This window comes from Furipterus horrens, unplaced genomic scaffold (assembly GCF_987537825.1).
Source record: "Furipterus horrens unplaced genomic scaffold, mFurHor1.1.pri manual_scaffold_3, whole genome shotgun sequence".
Taxonomy (NCBI): Eukaryota; Metazoa; Chordata; class Mammalia; order Chiroptera; family Furipteridae; genus Furipterus; species Furipterus horrens.
The window spans coordinates 158699611-158719665 of NW_028327173.1; the positions used below are offsets into that span (position 1 = coordinate 158699611).

The window sequence follows — 20055 nt, forward strand, 5'->3', positions numbered from 1 at the left end:
CCAATTTTATGATTAACCACATAAGCCAAAAAATTTTAACTCTTTGCTATTGGCTCTTCTGTTCTGACCAATTTCTCTCTTAATCTAATGATACTTTATCAAGTCCTACAAAATAGTATGCCATCATGAGATTGCAACACCGTTAATTTGATCTTTGCCACCAATTTGTCCTTTATTGTCACTCAGAGATTTCTTAAAAGAAGATGCTTGAAAAGTTTAGGGGCAATACTTTTATCTCTTCTTGAAGCTGCACTTAGAAACCTCCGCTTGTACAGGTACATTTTTGTGTACAGAAGCAGCTGGCTTTTCTCAACCCTGCAGGGTTCCTGATGATGATCTTTTTAGTCAATTTACATTGCAGGGCGCAAGCAGAGAGAGCCTCTTTGGCATAGTGGTGCTCCCTTGTATCTCTGCTTACAGACTGTCTAGTTATACTTTGAGTGCACCTCTATTATAGTACATTTTTGAAAGCAGCAAGATTTAATAAGCATATGCCCAATATTCTGAATTTTATTCCAGCATCATACTAATAAAAAAGCTTCAGTTGGCATGTGGTTGGAGTTCCAAGGTATAGCGAGCAATATTTTGGCCAACTGTCTTGCTATTGCATTTCAAAATGATAGACTTGAGGTGATGAACACACAAACCAGTATATAGATGATGTATTATTGAATTGTACACCTCAAACCTCTATAGGTTTATTAACCAAAGTCACCCCAATAAAGTCAACAAAAAAGAAATTTAAAAAAAAAGTCTCTGCTAAACAAAACCAACAAAAATAAAATGAAATTAAAATGTATTGGCTTTCCAGCCTGAGATGATGAAGTCTTTACTGTCTTCCCATACACCTCAGAGAGTGAATTCCACTTTAAGTTCTGTTATTGCAATTCCCTTAATTATTTTAAAATTACTACATTTGTCAGTATTCTTAAATGAAATAACACAGTTTACTCTAGTTAGGTTATGCAGAAAAAGATTATTTCATAGATTTTTAGGTCACTCAAGAATTTTCGGAGAGGTCAGAATATCTGCCTCTGAGTTACTGTGCAGAGACAATGTCCAATTTATCATGGGGTTTCTTTGGAGGAAACATGTCTGCCACCATTGATCAATACTTATGCCCCTCAGGACTGAATCCTAGAAACTCTACAACAAAGTACTAAATCCTCCACTACCACTGTTACCAAAAAAAACAAATCCTCAGAACACTGCCTCACTTTGTTAAATTTTAAGTTCAGATCTTGCTTGAATGCAGGTCAAATATCTAGACCATACTTACAAAAGAATCTAGTAACACGAATTGTCTAGCTTCAGTCTTGAGTAGATGAGGAATACAGCCAAATGAAAGGAGAATGTTTAGAGATACTGGGCATTCATAAATGATGACTCTCCGCCATACTTAGACTAAATCTCTGGTTTTGTACCCATTGCAAGGTCCTTATGTAATTTCCAGTATTAGAAACTATAGTCCCAGTTTTCTTTACTCTGTAGAGATAAAAATATAGATTTCTGATCATTTAAACCTAACATTGTTTATTTTTAATATTACTCAAAAATAGGTTTTCAGAAAATATAAAGAAAGTAGAAACTAGCAAGCCTTTATGAGAAACAGGTCGAACTAGTAATGAAAGATGTTAACAATAGCAGAACCTTGGTGTGGGACATGCAAGAAGTCTCTGTACATTCTTTGCAACTTTTCTATAAATCTAAAATTGTTCTAACTTTTATAGTTTTCTTAATTTAAAAATGAAAAATAAGATGCAATGAGAAATGTAGAGAGATTGAAATTCTCTTTGGCAAAATCACAAGTATATTTATAGGGACAGGTCATTAATTATTTATATTTGTCCTGAATCCATTAGTTTCACATTCATTTTATTTTGACCTTAAAAGAAGAGTTTGGTTGGTTGAATTATATAACTTAGGTAAGCTTCCATTGTGCCTAACACAGTAGTAGGTGTTCAATAAATAACTGCTTAATGAGTGACTGAATAAATAGATGGATATATGGATAAGAACATAGTAAAATTTTGATGTCATAATAAACACAAAAAATACAAACCAAATTAATGCAGAAACTTAATGGAAAAATGAGTAGGCAGGTGGAAGGTGTGCAAAAAAAAATAGCTATTTCTCATAGAAGCTTGGAAAGAAAGATAGAATTGACTCTCCCTCCTCTTGCTATATTACATACATATGAAGTCTGTCCAGAAGGTATCCAGCCACATAATATGAAAAATAGAGATATTTATTGAAGAAGATACAAGATACAAGAAACATTGTACATAGGAAAATGACGCCTCAGTCTCCCTCAAAGCAGGTACCTTGAGACCTCACACAGTTCTCCCAATCACCATCAGCTGCCCTGTCGTATTTTCCTGAATCTCATTGACATTTGAAATCTCTTTCTTTTCAAAGGTGGTTTTATTTTTGGGAAAAGCCAGAAGTCACAGGGGCCAGATCTAGGCCATAGGAGGGCTGAGTCCCTTGGATGATTTGATGTTTTGCCAAAAAACTCTGCATGAGACATGATGCATGATCAGGCACATTGTTGTGATGAAGCTGACAATCACTAGTTGCCCATAGCTGCGGCCTTCTAAATTTTCTGAATAGCTTCCACAGAGAAATATTCAAGCTTAATGCAAAATTTGATGTAGATTTGTTGCTTTACTCATTCAGTTATTTTTAATGCAATGGCTACACAGTACACATGCTCACTCAATATCATCTACCATCCCCACTGACTAGTACAGTGAAGTCGTCTTTGTTCACACAGTGCTTTCCAGTCCATTCTCCTTGGCTACCAGGCTACATTGATGTTGTGCAAGCCATTCTCATTATATTAACAATATGGACTTTTTCTGAATAAGCCTTGTACATAATGAGTTATGTACAAAGAAAGAGAGGTGATAATATATGATGTGTCCATATATGTGTAGAGATATGTACACATATATATAGATACACATATTTTATTACTGTTTTATATAGATTACTAGTTGTGTATATAGTTAGCTAAAATTCTTTACCTTAAATGTATAACATAAACTAGACCTCCAAAAAGGACTTTTTCTTCAAAATAAGGCTATTTTATCACGTTTAAAGAATAGCTTCTGGAAATAGTTACCAATTTTTATTATCTAGAGCTTGCTATTTATTGTACCTGTTATTTTCAGGTAAAAAAATATTAAATCTTTGTCTCCTAGAACTTACGTGAACTCCAGGGAATTATCAAAAAGTGACAAAAGAAACTTCTTTCTGCTTTTATAATGTTTTGAGTTTTAAGTTCATGGCAGTGCTATTTTCCTGATACCCTGAGTTTTCTTTCATTCTTTTTCTAAGACAGGAATGAGGCAAATGAGCTGGTAGTTGGGTTTTTGTTTCTACATAGACTATTTATGGCAAAGAAATTAAAACTTTTGCCATTACTAATATAAATTTTGGGTAAATTGCCAAATAAGTAGTCTTATTACCATAATTTCAGGTGTGTGATTTTTACAATTATCCTTGGAATTCTGAGTAGATGGGAGACAGCTGTGCTGTCTCTTCTGACTGTTCTCATTGGTGGAAAGTGGACTTGTGAGCTTCTAGGGATATAGTATCATGAATCAATTCTTCCTCTAAACTATTTCTACCACATTTTACCAATAAAATAGCTATCAAAATTGGAAAACTTCTTGGATAATTATATTTCTAAGAATGATAAAATTACTTTTTTCTTCAAATATAATAAAGGGGATTTTATTTCGGCAAAACTACAGATTTTACAGATGCATTCTAGAAACTTATCAAGAATAGAGATGTTAAAATAGGCTCTACCTTAAAAAAAAGAACTTATGGAATAATGACATAATAATATAACTAATATAGTTTGAACACTATATGTCTATCATTATGCCAACTGCTGTAAGGCATTATTTTACTTATTTTTCATAAACATCTTGTAAGGTACATTTTATAGATAAGCAAAGTGAGATTCATGGAGTTAATTCAATAAGTCATAGAAATAATTAGCAATTCTCAACTCAGACACAATGACCTTTTTATATAAAATAATTTGATATATTTTCTGAAACAAAATAATACACAATTTAACCTAGAAATATAACTTAAAAATCAATATTATATTTTAGCGATAATATAAAGGAGAAATAAAAGTATTCTAATATGTATTTTAATATGTAAAGGTAGACAAAACTACCTTAGAATACATAGTTTAGTAGACAACATACTTTCATCTGTAGGTAAAATTACCATGAATGTGACCTTCTCAAATGCAGACTGATACACTATTTTGATTCAAATACATACTTTGAGTGGTTTTGACTTGATAATGTAGTTTCTCAAAATGGAAAACAACCCCTGGTAAAGTCTAACAATAATAAAGTAGTACCTCTCTATACTGCAGTTCACTTATCATGGCCTCACTGTATCACAGGATTTTTTTAAAAATATTATATTTAATTATTTATCGCGAATTTTTTGCTATATCACAGGATTTTGCAGTACTGTATACATATGTTGTTGAAGTTACATAGGTTTAAGAGTGTAGAATATGTTTAAGAACATAAGTAGTTTTTATAGAAATGTGGAAAAGGTTAATAAGGGACTGAGAACAGTTTATAAGTGTGTGGGAAGGATTTATAAAGCCTTAAAATATACATAAATGCTAAAATAAGTGTAAGGTTCCTACTTCGTAGATTTTCACCTATTGCAGGGGGTCTAGAACGTAATACTTGCAATAAGTGAGGGAATACTGTAATAAAATCTTACTGTACTTTGATTAGTGATTTACATAGTAGTTGTTTGCCAGGAAATTTTAGTATCTCGTAAAACATACCAAAGTGTTAGTGTTTTTTATACAGAGTTAAGTTCCAGGCTGATATTTGGGCTTTGGATCTTCACCAATGTCTTTGTTTCATTTTAAATCATGCGAACTGTCCTTTAGGGTGTCTTAATCCCTTACCTGGTTCATTTGTTGAAGGGACCAAAAATGTCCCAGAAATTGCCAGAATGCTCTGTGTTGAAAACTCCCACACTAAGCAGAAATAGTGAAGCTATAATTTTGCACATTGGCCTGTCAGACCTGAAATGCCATTCTTGTATATGCTATATTATTTTGCCTCGTAGGTTAATGGGAGAGACAGTATAATGTCAGAAGTTCTTAACTAATTTCTATACCATGAGCTCATTTGCCAATCTGGTGTAGACTATAGATCCCTTTTTCAAAATTATATTTTTAAATGAATAAGATAAAATACATAGAATTAAAAAATACAATCAATTGTATTAATCTAGTTTTAGTAAAGATGGCCAACAATTATATTTCTAGTTCCATAACACATGTAATGTTAACTAAACATCTGTGGCTTTATTGGTGAAAATCCTTACAGGTACTGATAATACTGCTGTGGTTTGGTGCCTATATTCATAATTGAAGGAAAATAAAGGTGAATTTTTTTTTAATTCAATTACAGTGATGCTCAGAACTCATTCACTACTCACTAACCCCAGGTTAAAGACCCCTGACTAAAGTGAATGTATGTACAAAATAAATTGGGATCTCAGTGTTGATCACTCAACTGGCTCAGAAAGCTGTAGAAAACATTATAAAGAGTAGGTGACTAGCTGATTCTTAAAGAATGATTAATTTAAAAGGCAGGAAAACATAAAAGTATATACAAAAGCCATTGTGTTAAGAAAGACCATAATATGTATGGCCAATACTAAGTATTAATAGTTTGCTTCAACAAGGTAAGGGTAGAGGAATCCTGGAAATGAGGAATGGACTAAAATGTTAAAAACCAAAGGATTTTGCTCTAATTCTGTTTGATTTAACAATATATTATATGTTAATAGGATTGTTAGTTTATCAATGATACTGTCTGATGTCTGCTTTTTTGACACCCAGTACAATAAAATTAAATTTGCATTTATGGTGCATAGATATGTTGTTGCAGATAACTGTTGTGAATAGAAAATGTCATAGAGAAAATGCCCCAAACAAATGTTTCTGAACAAAATTTGTTTATATCTAGTTCAGATAATAAAGAATATAGGATTGAATGGGATAGGATTTCCTCTAATTGACATTGTTTAACTAATACAACTTCTCTTCAGTATCCCTGATACCTACAATATGCCATGGGTTGAATGGGTCAGTGAGAAATCTAATTTATTATGTAATATATGATGTCTTTCTGAATTAGACTTAAAATAAATTGCTAAACTAAAATGCCATTTAGAGCAGTTATCATTGGTTGTTCACTTATCCACATTTATTTCCAGTGAGTGCCATAACTCCACAGATCGAATCAAAGTCAGAGTGTGGGATGAAGATGATGACATTAAATCCAGAGTCAAGCAACATTTCAAAAAGGAGTCAGATGATTTTCTGGGACAAACAATTGTAGAAGTGAGGACCCTGAGTGGAGAAATGGATGTCTGGTACAACTTAGGTGACTATCTGATAAAATGTTAAATAAAATTCCAGGATATGTGTGGCATGTATTCTATTCCCATATAGATAAAGATAACCAATGCCTTTCTAGAAAATTCTGTTGGACTTTATATGGTTTAATTTCATAGAAACTGAAGGTGATAACCATTCATTCAAATTTGGTATTATTGGAAGACATTGGTAAGTTTGAGATGAAAAGAGAGAAGTCTTTTCAGAGTCAACTGGGTGTCTTTTAGGAGAAAAATATTAACCCACTCCTAACTTTTAAATCAGAAAATATAGCTCCAAAAACCTTTGGCAAATATATCAAAAAACCAATAATCAACCTATGACTTAATACTGTTTGACTTATTTTTTTTTTTGGTCCCTTAATGAATTTTAACAATAATAGAAAAATATACTTTGGATATCTTTCAAATGGTGATATAAATGTCAACTCTTTTATGTTTACTCTAATGATGACAATATTGAAAATATGGTTAATTGCCAAGATTTTTAAATGAAATTTATTATGCAACCAATAATTAAAGATAAATTTTAATTCAACTTTTACTAGAATAGTAACCTAGAATCTTTAATTCTGATTTAATAATAATAAAAATATGAATAACCTCTATTCAGATAAAGGACATGATCCAAAATTTCTTAATCATTTTATTTTGAAATATTTTAATTAAATTTTTAAGGACTGGTGGTTAATCAAAGAATGGTTACACAGTTCCAAGATCACAAAGTGTTTTGTTTTGTTTTTTTCATTTAGGATACCTATATATTTTAGCAAATTGAACAGTGCCTCTGGGTTTTTTTAAGTGTGCATATTGCCAGTAATATAATATTTGACAAAGTACACAGATAAGGTCACAACTAATAAAACTAAATTATGCAGTAATATAAAGAAGAAGCAGCATATAACTTACCTGTACACAAAATTCAAGCTAGACTAAGAACTCATTATCAAAAATATTTAAAGAAATCTTTCTTAAAGAGAATTGGCACATATACATTATTGGCATGAAATTTTTACCACGGTTATAATGGTGATCCTCTCATATTTTGTTTTTACTATAAAATAGCTCTGTATATGAAAATAGAGATGTCAAGCAAGGGTCGACTTCTAGCCATTAACTCTGTGCAATACTCATATTGTGTTTTAATTAAATAGGTTTGTTTATAGATGGACTTTTTCCTGTAATACGTTTGCATATCCTTGAATTGAGGCAGTTAGAGCTTAGAATAGAATTTTCTCAAATTGTTCCTTTGACCAAATATACATGTGTAGAGTATTAACTTTGCCTAGGAATTTGCATGTGCTGTTAGGAAAATCAGCTACCCAGCTCTCATGCTGAAACTGCTCTTCAGTGCATAGAGGAGGAAAAAAAGATGTAACGGCATGGAAGACTTTACCTGTTCACCCACAGTTTGTACTTTTATTCCCTTCTTGCTGGTGTTTAACCTTTGAAAATAGGGAAGAATGGAGTACTTTTTAGCTTTGTGTAAAATCCCTCACTGGTTCAGTCCACATAAGTACCATATTTTCATTCTTTGCACAATGTTTCTCATTCCTTCTCACTTAGAATTCATTCCACCATGCAGAAGAGAATTTGGCTAGAATCTGTGGGCATCTGAGCAGAGCCTGTGTCCCCTGGATGCTTTGGGATGATGAGAATTAAAGTCAAAGATCCAGAATGCTCTCCTGGGGCTCTGGGAAAAAGTGGTCTGTGTTAAAAAACAAACAAACAAACGAACAAACAAACAAACCTAAGACTTGAATTTCTCTTAGCCCCCAGGAGAGAATTTTAATATTTATTGAGAATCCAGTCTCCTAGCCAGTAAGAGAAACTCCTCAGGGAAGAATCTTCACAGCACAATGACTATTAAATATTAACAATAAAAAGTCAGCAGATATTTCATAAGAAAAAGCAGATTTCATGAGTTAACTTTATCTCATGGCTAAAAATAGTTATACTTAGAAAGAGAGTCAATTAAAGAAATTTTCAACACTGATTTTGTGGCACTCTAACCCCTAACATTTCATTGTGAAATGGGTCAGCTTGTCTCTCTCTGTTTCATCTGTGAAGTGGGTGTCAAACATAGGTCCCCTTCTATGTTCGCATTCTAGGAATTTTGTGACTATGCTTTTATGTCTCTCAAAGCTACTGATCAGTTCATATTTGACACAGTTGTGTGTGTATACACAGTATTTGACTGAATTAACTGCCTATTGATTCTGTTTAAATAAAGAATCCAACAGACATGAGTAAACACAGGCTGTAGACTGTATGTCTTTGTAAATCATTAATGAATAAAATGTCATATGTATGTATGTATGTATACACACACACACACACACACACACACACACACACATATATATAATTTGTTGTTAGCCAGAGTGTTGACTCATCTTTTCAAGCACAGAAAGAACGAGAAGTGGAAACCTTGAGATAAATTACTTTTCTGGTTAATTTTATCTTTAAGTTATATTGCCTTTAATTGCCTACATAATTTCATTTTATTGTATAAACTAATCAAATACACAGAATTTACATTGGAATCCCAATGCCTTCTGATTGAGCTTTTCTATATGAAGTATCTATAATGCAGTTTGATGATCATAGTGACACAGTAGGTACATCATTTTAAACTGCATTTAGCAGAATCATTATGGTTAGATAACAATCAAGCCTGATCTAGAAAAATGACTTTTATCAATGTAAGCCTCTTTTAAACCTTTTGAGAACTTGTAGGAGAAATGTGTACTGTGAAAAATGACTGACCAATTCCTTTTTGCTTTATCAGAGAAACGGACAGATAAGTCAGCTGTCTCTGGGGCCATTCGATTAAAAATCAATGTTGAAATTAAAGGAGAGGAGAAGGTTGCTCCATATCATATACAATATACATGTTTACATGAGGTAAGTAAAGTGAATTGTATTAACAGTAAACCTAGAAAAGAAATTGGTCTTGATCATGAATCATACAACAAAACTTTTGATCTAAAATGTAGAATTGAGGTAGATTTGTGGAGTTGTTTCTGGAGTTCTTACTCTATACTATAGCAGCAATGACCTACGTGGCATCCTCCAATGAGAATTCGGAGCAAACACATAAGGCAAGTATTCATAAACAAGGCAATGATATAATGAATTAGTAGACCAAATAAATTACCATTCTTCCAAGAGAAACAAGGAAATAAAAAGTCATAAAAGATACCTTGGAAGCATCAAAGATATGGTATAATTTCCCTAATTCAGGAGAGGACCCAAATCATGAATGTTTTTGAGAACTCTGAGTTAGTGCTTAGGTTTTATTGGAGATTTAAATAAAAGTACTATTTACAACTAGAAATATAAAAATGCTGATGTTGTATCAATGGCTTTTGGGAGCAAATGTAATAAGCAGTAATTTTTTCTTCCTTTTTCCAAATACAACGAAGGGCTTCATGCATATTGAACTCTCCATTTTAGCTCCCCTTCCACAAACATATGTGTGTGTGAGGAGTGTAGGAATGCAGTTACCCACACATAGCAGGCAATATCCCCACCTACAAGACAGAGCCTGGCTAGGTTAAAGAGAGGTAAAAGACCACCCAACTTGATTCTAATAGGCAGAATCACCAGTTCCTTTTTGTGCCTCAGTGTAGATACACAGACAAATAATCTTGGGCTTCTGTTGGATGCTTGTATTTGAGAGCTTACTTAGAGATGTTACCAAAACCTTTCCCTAATATAAATGACACTTGTCCCATGTATCAAAAAATATAAGGAGAAACTAAGGAATGTACCTCTCTCTGTGTTCAAAGAAGTATCTACCTAAGACTGAAAGAAAAATGCTGAGAGAATCTTTGCATATTATTTTTCTAAATATATATGTATAAATTAATGTGTAATTATTTGCACTTCTATTTTACTAAAGAAGGAATAAGGAGCAGTATTTAAGTCTTTTATGTGTTATACAGTAATTAGAGATAGGGTGTAGGCTTAATTTCCTGACTGCAATCTGTCAAGCATTATTGAATATCATTCCTTCAAAAAAAGGTGGTTTTCAGACCAATAAAATTTTTTTCTTGAACTGGAAGGATAGAAAGCCTTAAAGTGTGGGCAGAGAAGATTTGGATAAGGGGAATGGCATTGTATTTTGCTTTTCAGAGTCTTTTCTGCTGGTCAAAGAACAAAACAAAAAACAAAAAATCCCAGTCTTAAATTTAAGACCCAATGACTTGGGCTACATCCATACAGCAGTTCCCAAACTTGTTAGATGCAAAAATGGTTTGTATGTAAAAAGGGATTGTATGTAGTGAGTCTTTTTATAATAGAATTCTCAAACATGCATTTTCAACCTCAGTTCATTGCCCTGACTCTACCATTTCACAGCCAAAGCCCTTTAGTAGCATTTACATACCCACATCTGTATTAACACAGCCAAAGTTAGATTATTCAATCAGGGCTCTACAATTGACTCAGAGCCCATGAATGCAAAATATGTTATAGCATTTAGAAATATTTGCATGAAAAAACTTTTACTTTCTTCTCAAATGATTAGGTATGTATAAAACATTCAAATCATTGATTCTACACAGACCCAGGCAGAAATACAATCAGTATTTGTGTAAAGATGAGGTTAGTTACAATAAATATCCAAGCTATTCATGTTGCTTATAGATGCTGGGAAACATAAGACTCAATCACGATGCAGGTATAATTTACTGAGAGTTACAGTTAAATATGTCTGTCCTATTCTAAGGAATTACTGAACAATTGAAAACCACTTGCTTTTAGAATCTGTTCCATTACTTGACTGAAGTGAAATATAATGGTGCAGTAAAAATCCCAGAGGTCAAAGGGGATGAAGCCTGGAAGGTTTTCTTTGATGATGCTTCCCAAGAAATAGTCGATGAGTTTGCCATGCGTTATGGGATTGAATCCATTTATCAAGCTATGACGTAAGTACCATAGACCACTTACATGTCCAAAAATCTCTGTTGAAATCTTTTTCTAAAAACGTTCGTATCTCTTCTTCTAATTTAATTAAAATTTTGATTAAAAAGACAATTATATTTTAATGCACCAGCAACCCTCTCCCATACAGCTATAAAGTATTAAGGATTTGATAATTCACTAGCACTATCTTCCCAGACCTTATTGTGTTCTCAAAGTGTAGTCAGTCCCCTGACTAGCAGCATTAGTAGCATCTGGGAACTTAGAAATGCATATTAACCAGTGTACCCCAGACCCAGTGAGTCAGAAACTGAGGTTGGGGCCCAGTGATCTTTGTTTTAACAAACCCTACAACTAATTCTCACACACCCTAAAGTTTGTGAGCCAATGCTTTACTTGATATCTGAGAAAGCTAAAGCCTGGTGTTTGAAGTGCACTGTCCAAGGTTACAAAGCCTGTTCATGTCAAGGACACATCTAGAACCATTATGATAGCTTAACCGTAACATTAGATTATATCATTCCTTCCTATGTTTATATCGTTGCTGTTAATTCAGTAAAACCAAGATTTATTGAGCACCCATAGAGCCCAAACACTGCAGTAAATATGGAATAACAGTAGTGAGCCATACGGACACATAACCCTTACTGAGGAGTTTCAGCTGGGGTTTGGAATTGGGTTAGTATTTGCATATAGTTTACATTTTGAAATCTAGTCAAGGTTTGTAAATGCATTTTGCCAGACATATACTATGTACAATATGTAAACTATTTATGTACATATATTAGAGAACTGTTCTTTCATAGTAATGATTAAATATATTTTCACATGAGTTGATTAGATACTGGCCCACATAATCAATCATTTTCAACCACCTTAATGATGGACATGTACTGGACAAAAATCATTGTTCTTCTTCAAAGTTTACTATTTTCAGCATTTAATCACCAGTCATAATTCTAGAACAGCATATGTAAATGTCTTTAAAATTTTCAGTAAAGTATATGCTTTTTCAGTTTACGGAATGTTTTAATGTTAACTAATAAAGACTTACAGATTATTAGTCATGTAAAGAAACTTAGAATTCACACAATTGAACCTCCCTCTAAATCAGAAAATGCTATTATTGCATCCCTGACTGGTGGTCATTAATCCTCTGCTTGCTCACGTCCACTTACAAGGAGTTCACTCCTTTTGAGAAAACCTATTTTTGTAATTGAATAGCCATAGTGGAGTCTGTGACTTTGTCATCCGCTCTGTCCCATGACAATGGCTGTAATAATGCAGCAGGGCACCTAGTATGAAATTTAAGTGCAATCAAAATGCAACTGTTATCAACAGCATACTGTTAGTGAAGTGTGTTCTGCTGAAGGAGAGCTGTGTTAAAAAAGAAAAGCTTTTTGAAAGAATCCCAGTAAAAGAAAAAAAAGTTACATTTATTGCAAATTACCTCTGTGAACTGATTCAGTCTTTTTTCAGTTTCATGTTCTTATATTCAAAGCGCAGTCATCTTAACATAGGAAAATGGTAAATATATGACAGTTTAAAAGAAGACAGTCATCACACCTTCATTTTATTACTTGTATTTTTCTTAACTTTTAACATCTGTAAATAACAACAAACAATATTTTAAATGCTTATTGGTTTCAAGTGACCTTCAGGTAAATAAGGTTCTACCATATTTTTAAGACTCAGTTTTAATAAAGCCCCTGCCCACTCTAGAAACTAGTCTAAAGCAGTGGGTGACATTTTTCTTCTATAAACAGCCAGATAGTAAGTATTTTCTGCTTCCTGAGTCCTAAAATCTCTGCCACAGCTGCTCAACTCTGCACTTCTCATGCAAAACCAGCCATAGATATTAAGTTAACAAGTGAATATGATTGTGCCCTGATAAAACTTTTTTTAAAAACAAAAACTACAGACAGAGTTTGGTTGTGGTCGTTAGATTGCTGACTGCTGGTCTAAAGAGTGAAAGCAAAGCAGATAGGCATAAGTAAAAAGGATGCCTTATTTTTGTGTATGATAAATGGACAGTTACACTTTGATGATAATAAAATATCTAGATTATATCTACTTATTGTTACACATTTGACTTGATATTGATATTTTATTTACTACATGTTTCTTTTAGCATTAAGTATGAAGCAAGGTAGCCTTAACATTTCCCTCAGCTGGACATAACCTTAGACAAACTTCTTCTGCTTCTTGGCTCCTGATCTCCCTCTCACCTTGGTCTTTGCAGAAGCCAGAGACCCAATCACCCTTTTCTTATAACATGTACTTACTTCAGAAAGCTTAAAATTGGAAATTCATCCTCTGGCCTGTTAAGATGTAAACTTCATTGAAAGACTCTTGCCAGTTTTATAGGACTGGCTTTCTCAAGGACATGGGAGAGCCATCCCTTTGGAATGTAATCATCAAGGAAGATAGGTCCCTGTTTCCTGGTCTCTGTGGGAGGGTGGGAGCTTAAGTTAGGAAGGAGCCTTGCTCCAACTTGTAATACTACCTTCAGTCATCAGGATGAAAGAAAGTTTATTTTTCTTTTGGGCAAGGCCAATTGACAAATACAGATGACTAGGATTCCCCAACTCCAGCTCTTAGACTCTCTACTTTCCATTCCTCACTCCAGGTCTTAAAATATTTCCCATTTTTATGTCACTGGAGTTGAGTTCAGGCTGAATTCTGTCCCCCACCCCTTGCTCCCTCCCTCCTTTCCTCCCTCTCTCTAAAATTAATAAATTAAAAAATAAAAAGGAGCATTTCCTCTTAATTTTTAAAAACACAGACTTGGGGAAAGTCCTCTTATACTAAGCCAAATGGCCAGATAACTTAATAACCTTTGTTATATATTAGAGATTGCTTGGTTTCTTTAGTTATACTCCCATATCTCTGAAGATGAATTTGGAGCATAAGTAAATGAAAGTGTATATTAAGTCAGAGAGTCTGGCCGTACATTATTAATTTGTTCTCTTGTGTATTTCTTATAAGAAAGAGGCTGAATCTATTTTGCTAGTAAATAATTTGATCATTAATACTGAACTGCCCAGTCCACCAAGACACCTCCTACTTACTGGAAATGCTCTCTCCTTTTACCACAGAAAATTTTCTGTGAGGGCACAATTTACTAGCCCTATTTGTTGCATTAAAATGCATCTTTTGTTTCGGAGTATTCATGAGAAAAAGGAAATAGATTACAGCTTTTCAGTTTGGACAAGCGATTGATCAAAGACCTGGAGGATTTGTTTTCATACGGCAAATGCAACCATCCATCTAAAATAAAACTGGTTTTCCAATTTATGACAGCAAGAAAGAGAGTGTGTTCTATTTTTCAAAGGGACATGCTATTTCATGTATTTAACATCATGAGGTTGGGTATCGATCCTGTTTCTATCATGAGAATTAGGGAGTCCTTGGTGCTTTTCATTTATTTATGCAAACATACATGTTCTTAACAATGTTCTAACAGACCAGATCTTCACCCTGAACACATTGCAAGCTTTAAGGATTAAATTGTCCTCTGGAGGTGATCTCTGTCAAGCAAATACATTTTAACTAAGTACTTAGTAAGCCTTTTCTTTGTTGTAAAATGAAGCCCATGGTGTCTTACAAAATCTGAGATTCTATTCACCTATGTAGTCATGCCTCCATAATACCAAGTAAGAGAAGAGCATTAAGTCAAAGTTTCTCACCTTGGTGTGCCTAACAACCTATACTTTGGCACTGTCCATCTTAACTTAACTTATCTATGAACCAAAACTGTTAGGATCTAGTTTACCTAAAGCCACTAGTCTATCTTAGCGGCTTGATCCATGAGCCTGCTAAGGACAGTGCTGGTCAATGAAGTCATTCATTCCTTTCAAAAATATTTTTGCGTGCCTACCATGTTCCAGGAAGTTCTCTGCATACTGAGGATACATCATTGAACAAACAGGCAAGGTCCAGTTTCTCATAGAGCCCACATTTCAGAAGATATAGTTCATTTGTTCAACAGACACTTTCTCAGTATCTAAGTAAGAGGACTTACTTATACAGGGCAATGGGAATTCAACAATAAAAGATGGCGTCTGTACCCAGTGAACTCCTAATCTAGGGGGAACAGGAAACAGAAATTGAATAATAACAAGACAGCATAATAGAGCTATGCATGGTGCTGTAAGAGCATAGATACGGGACTAAATCCAGGCATAGATGAGAAGAGTTATCAGAGAAAGTTGATGGGTAGCATGGGAGTCCCATCTTTACTTGCTCTTCAACTTCCTTCATTTCTCCAAACACTATGCATTTTCTGTCCTACCCAACTGTCCTCAAAAGCCTCTGTAATTGAGCTTGAGCAATCCATAGTATCTATAAAAAGATGTGATGCTTTTGGCCAAGAGAAGTGATCCTTAAATGTTTGAGCCCCTCTTTAGTGACAGGGTGGATAAAATATATACTTATCACTGAAATGCATGCCAGTCTAAATTCTCTGGAGCAAATGTGATAAATATTGTTTTAGTCTTGTATTTCAAACATCAGAAATACAGATGGTCTTTTCTTTCATCCTGTATTGTTTCTCTGAAAACCCTAAAAGAATCTAAGAATCATTGTCTTTTTATTCTTCTTTCCAATCACCCTGCTCGTATTTTCATTGACTTTTACATATACTTTATCAAAGGCATTTCCATCCCTTGGAAACCACGAGATGGGTGTTATTTGGGATAATTATTCATTAAAAGACAGGTGAGTTAGATTATTTTTTCCCATTATGATGCTTACAAAGCAGTAGCAAGTGAGCTGAATCCAGATGTGTTATTTGAAGTACACATGACTTTCCAAGGATTTTTCCAGTAATATTTTGAGAATTAATGGTTGATGATGTTGTAGCAGTTGTTTCAGCTAAAAAGCTGCCAGGGACAATCTCATTAATGGCAATTTAAGGATCATCTTTTTTGAAGTTTGTTATTACAACTGTTATTTGCTAAATTGATTTGACATTAATCCTGTTTTCTTGTAAAAATGAAGTCAAGTGATTTTAACATTATTAATTAATTGTTTTTAATCAAGTTTTTGTGGGGGAATTGTTAAGCATGTCCAGAAATTACAATAGTCCTTTTTGATGTCTTTTATTTGAAGGTGTACTTTTTGAAGGGATGGTTTGCTGCAGGGATATATTCCTTATATTCCTCCATTTAAATTGCTAATGTACTGGCTGGTTTGGCTCAGTGGATTGAGCGTCAGCCTGCGAGCTAAGTGTCGCTGGTTCGATCTTCCAGTCAGGGCACATCAGAGAAGGAAAACTCTGACTCCAAAAAACCTCCGCTGCCTTGCGGCATACCTCTTCAGGGGAAAGGCTAAGGGAGTAAACCCCGACAGAAAATCCGGAGCCGGAGTCCCTAAGGCGGTTTGACGTTGTAGTCAACACCGGCAACTCCTGCGGCGCACCTGAAGCCAAGCTGTATTGACTTGTCTTTCCCTTGGACCCTTCAGCTGCGAAGAGAGGGGGGGTCTGCTGCATGGGCAACAGCAGACCCTCCATATCACCCTGCCCAGGCTCTGTAGCTTCAGCTTCACTGGAGAGGACACTCCAGCGTCATCGCAAGATGTCGATTCAACACGGGAGGAGACAGATACCGTGTCACTTCTGAGTCAGACTGCACAGCCATTCTCGGCGGTGCAGATAGACTCTTAAGAAGCTACACCATCGTCTCTCGAGACGGACGGCTGCTGACGACGACGACTTTTAATCCTGTTTCCTCTTTTCCCTTTAGGATACTTTAAGTAGTATTAGAACTGCAGCCTTTAAAAGAAAATAGTTTTCAAGGAGATTGTTAGAAGCAAGAAAGTTTGCCTTGGCAGTAACCACTCATAAAGAAAGGGCACACAAACTCATAAGTAGACACTTTGTCAAATTGAAGACCATGTAGAAGAAGCCTCTTAGGTGAAAATTCTCAAAAAGTAAAAGATGCCTTCTGCATTGAATATTCCGCAACTCTTAACCTCTAATTTGCATCTAACAAATATAATTACTTATGAATTGTTAGGGGGGAAAAATGTGAAAGCAGAGCACTAGAGGATTTTTAATTTGTTTTTAATATCTTTATTTTACTCGTAGTATTAATAGATATTAATTATAATTTAGAGTATAATAAAGTCCCAATATGTATTATTTGCCTAAAATAAACAATCAGTGATAATCACATTCCAGGATTAAGTTACACAAATTATGTAATTCTCATGGTATGTAGTTTTATTCATGATCCTCAAAGATCCATGTTTAAACCTTTAACCTACTTTTATCAGTGAGAATCAGGATAAACTCTAGGAGAGTGGCCAGGCTGATTTGGAAGGGAAGCCACCATCTGCAGGACCACCATTCATTTCTTTTGAGGGGTGGCTCAGGACATTGATTTACGTCTGTGCACTTTGTTTGTGTTCAGTAATACAGAATTCACTGATGCCCAGGTGGAGGATAAATGAGATCTGATAGGTTCAGATTATGTACTGAAAATTTCTTTCCTCCATGCCTATTTTATCTTTTCCCTTTCATCTCTAAGTGCTATCAATTTTTAAGTCTTTTGTTATATTCAGGTGAAACAGGTTTTCCTGACAGAAATAACAGAGTTGACCACTTATTGCTTCTGATGTCTGTATATGATACTATCCTTCAAGGATTAAGAGAAATGATTATTAAGTATAAAGCTGGCATAATTCAACCTGCCCTCACTAGTCATCTGTTTGATTAATTAAATCCTGGTTTTAGCAAAATGCTTGGAAAACTGAACTGCTTGTGGAAGAGAGCCCTTTACATGATAAAAGCTCACAACCTGGACTGAAGGCAGATGTTACGTTTATTTGTTCAATCAACGCGCAGTGCAAGGAGGGCCTCTTGCTTTCTGCCTGTGAGAGAAATATAAATATGAAAGTACATTCAGATTAAAATGTAGCATTTCGGGGACTGAAATAAGTTGCTGGACAAAAGGAGACTTCTGTGTTACTGCTTCACAACAGTGCTAGGACCCACTAAAAATTGCTCTTTTGCTGTGTACACAACACTCTCAGCTGAAAGGGTTTGTTCGTGCATCCTTGGGGCAAGCCACATTCTACTTTAACCACTTCATATTTGTAAGTGAGAAATATTTAAAAGGCTGAAATTGCTTTCTATTTCAATTAGAGATTATGGGAGTTTTTCCTCCTTTCACAGATGTAGTTGAGAAATTATTTAATTGCTGGCATTAGAGGTTATGAATTAATTCCTGTTTTAAAGCGCTTGATGTTTTTGTCTTGCAGGCATTTCTCCTGTCTGTCTTCTAAATATATGTGCCCTGGTGTCCCTGCCATCATGAGTACCTTGCTGGCAAATATAAACGCGTTCTATGCTCACACAACAATTTCAACCAATGTACAGGTTTCTGCTTCAGATCGATTTGCTGCTACCAACTTCGGTGTAAGTATTGTTTTGTTAAATGTAAAATTTCTAGTAGCTTATGGGAGTTACATTTTAAAGGGGCATTAGATTCCAGATATTTTTGGAATCTTATTGAGGAAGGTATATCTTAGGGAATATCTCTTAGTATAATATGACTAAAGCTAAAAGTTTATTTGAACATACTGAGTAAAATAATTTTGACAGTCAAGAGGCATCTTCATTAGGTTAAATCTCCATATCTGAAATGACATTTTCCAAAGGGGAAAAACATATATTTTGTGAGAGTATTGGTATCTTATAGGAAGTCCGTCTTGTATGCAAATTTGGAATTCACCATTGCAGTCACTTTCTCCTGATAAATGTGAGCTTGCTTGACTTCTCTGGAGACTATGAGGCTCCATTTGCACTTTTTATTGGTTCCTGCTGGTACTGATAGATAACAAACAGCACATCTTCTAAAGAAAATGATAGGTGTACGTATAAAGAGTCTAAGACAACTTACTCTACCTAATTAAGACCGTCCTCCTGAAGTTTTCAAATGTATCAAAAGCACATTAAAAAGTAAAGCTGCAGGGATCCTGTGGAATCTCAAGTATTATCTATTGCCCCTGTCACTGGAGCTTATTCTCTGCAAGCATAATGAAATCAAAATTGACAACACTGAAAATAGGCTACAAATTAACAGTAATCCCAGTCAAGAGGTTAGGATCTAAACTAAGATTTAGTGGAGATAGAGAAGAAAGGACAAATTTCAGAGCATTTCAGGGTATAAAATGAATAGCATTGTTTAGTGTCTTTAGGTATGTGTACAGTAAGGGAAAGAGAAAAATGCCTGGAAAGATCCCCAAGGTTTGGGCCAGGGCAACTGGGTAGGCCAGTAGTTCTGTTCAATATTTCAGGTATTTTTCCATGACACCATAGTTACATTTCCCACTGAACTTCCAAATTGGTTCACTGAATAGATTTTTTTGATTGATAATGTTATTATAAATCAAATTTAGAACAGTATATGTCATAGAGTAGAAGTAAATGAAACCCAGCAAATAAAAGTGTGTAAAGTCAGTAAGGGAAAAAGAAATGTGCTGCTTTGTTTACTCTTTTCTTGTCTTTTTATTGAAAAGAAAATGCATATGAGGTGGGTAAGATGAACTGAAATGAATCAAAGGAAAAAGTAATTGTTATTTAATGGCAAATCAAAATAAATACTAGTAAATGAAAACTCAATCTCAGTCAGGAGTCATGGTGTATGAGTT

At 34.5% G+C, this 20055-nt stretch overlaps 1 protein-coding gene across 1 annotated transcript in view; it reads left to right on the forward strand.

The window, feature by feature from the left end:
- Positions 1-20055, forward strand: part of UNC13C (unc-13 homolog C) — a 496691-nt gene that overhangs the window by 242375 nt on the left and 234261 nt on the right. Inside the window, exons 10-13 of the mRNA XM_090270625.1 lie at positions 6289-6458; positions 9260-9375; positions 11239-11402; positions 18664-18820. Coding sequence (XP_090126751.1) covers positions 6289-6458; positions 9260-9375; positions 11239-11402; positions 18664-18820 — 607 coding nt within the window. The remainder of the gene's footprint in view (positions 1-6288; positions 6459-9259; positions 9376-11238; positions 11403-18663; positions 18821-20055) is intronic.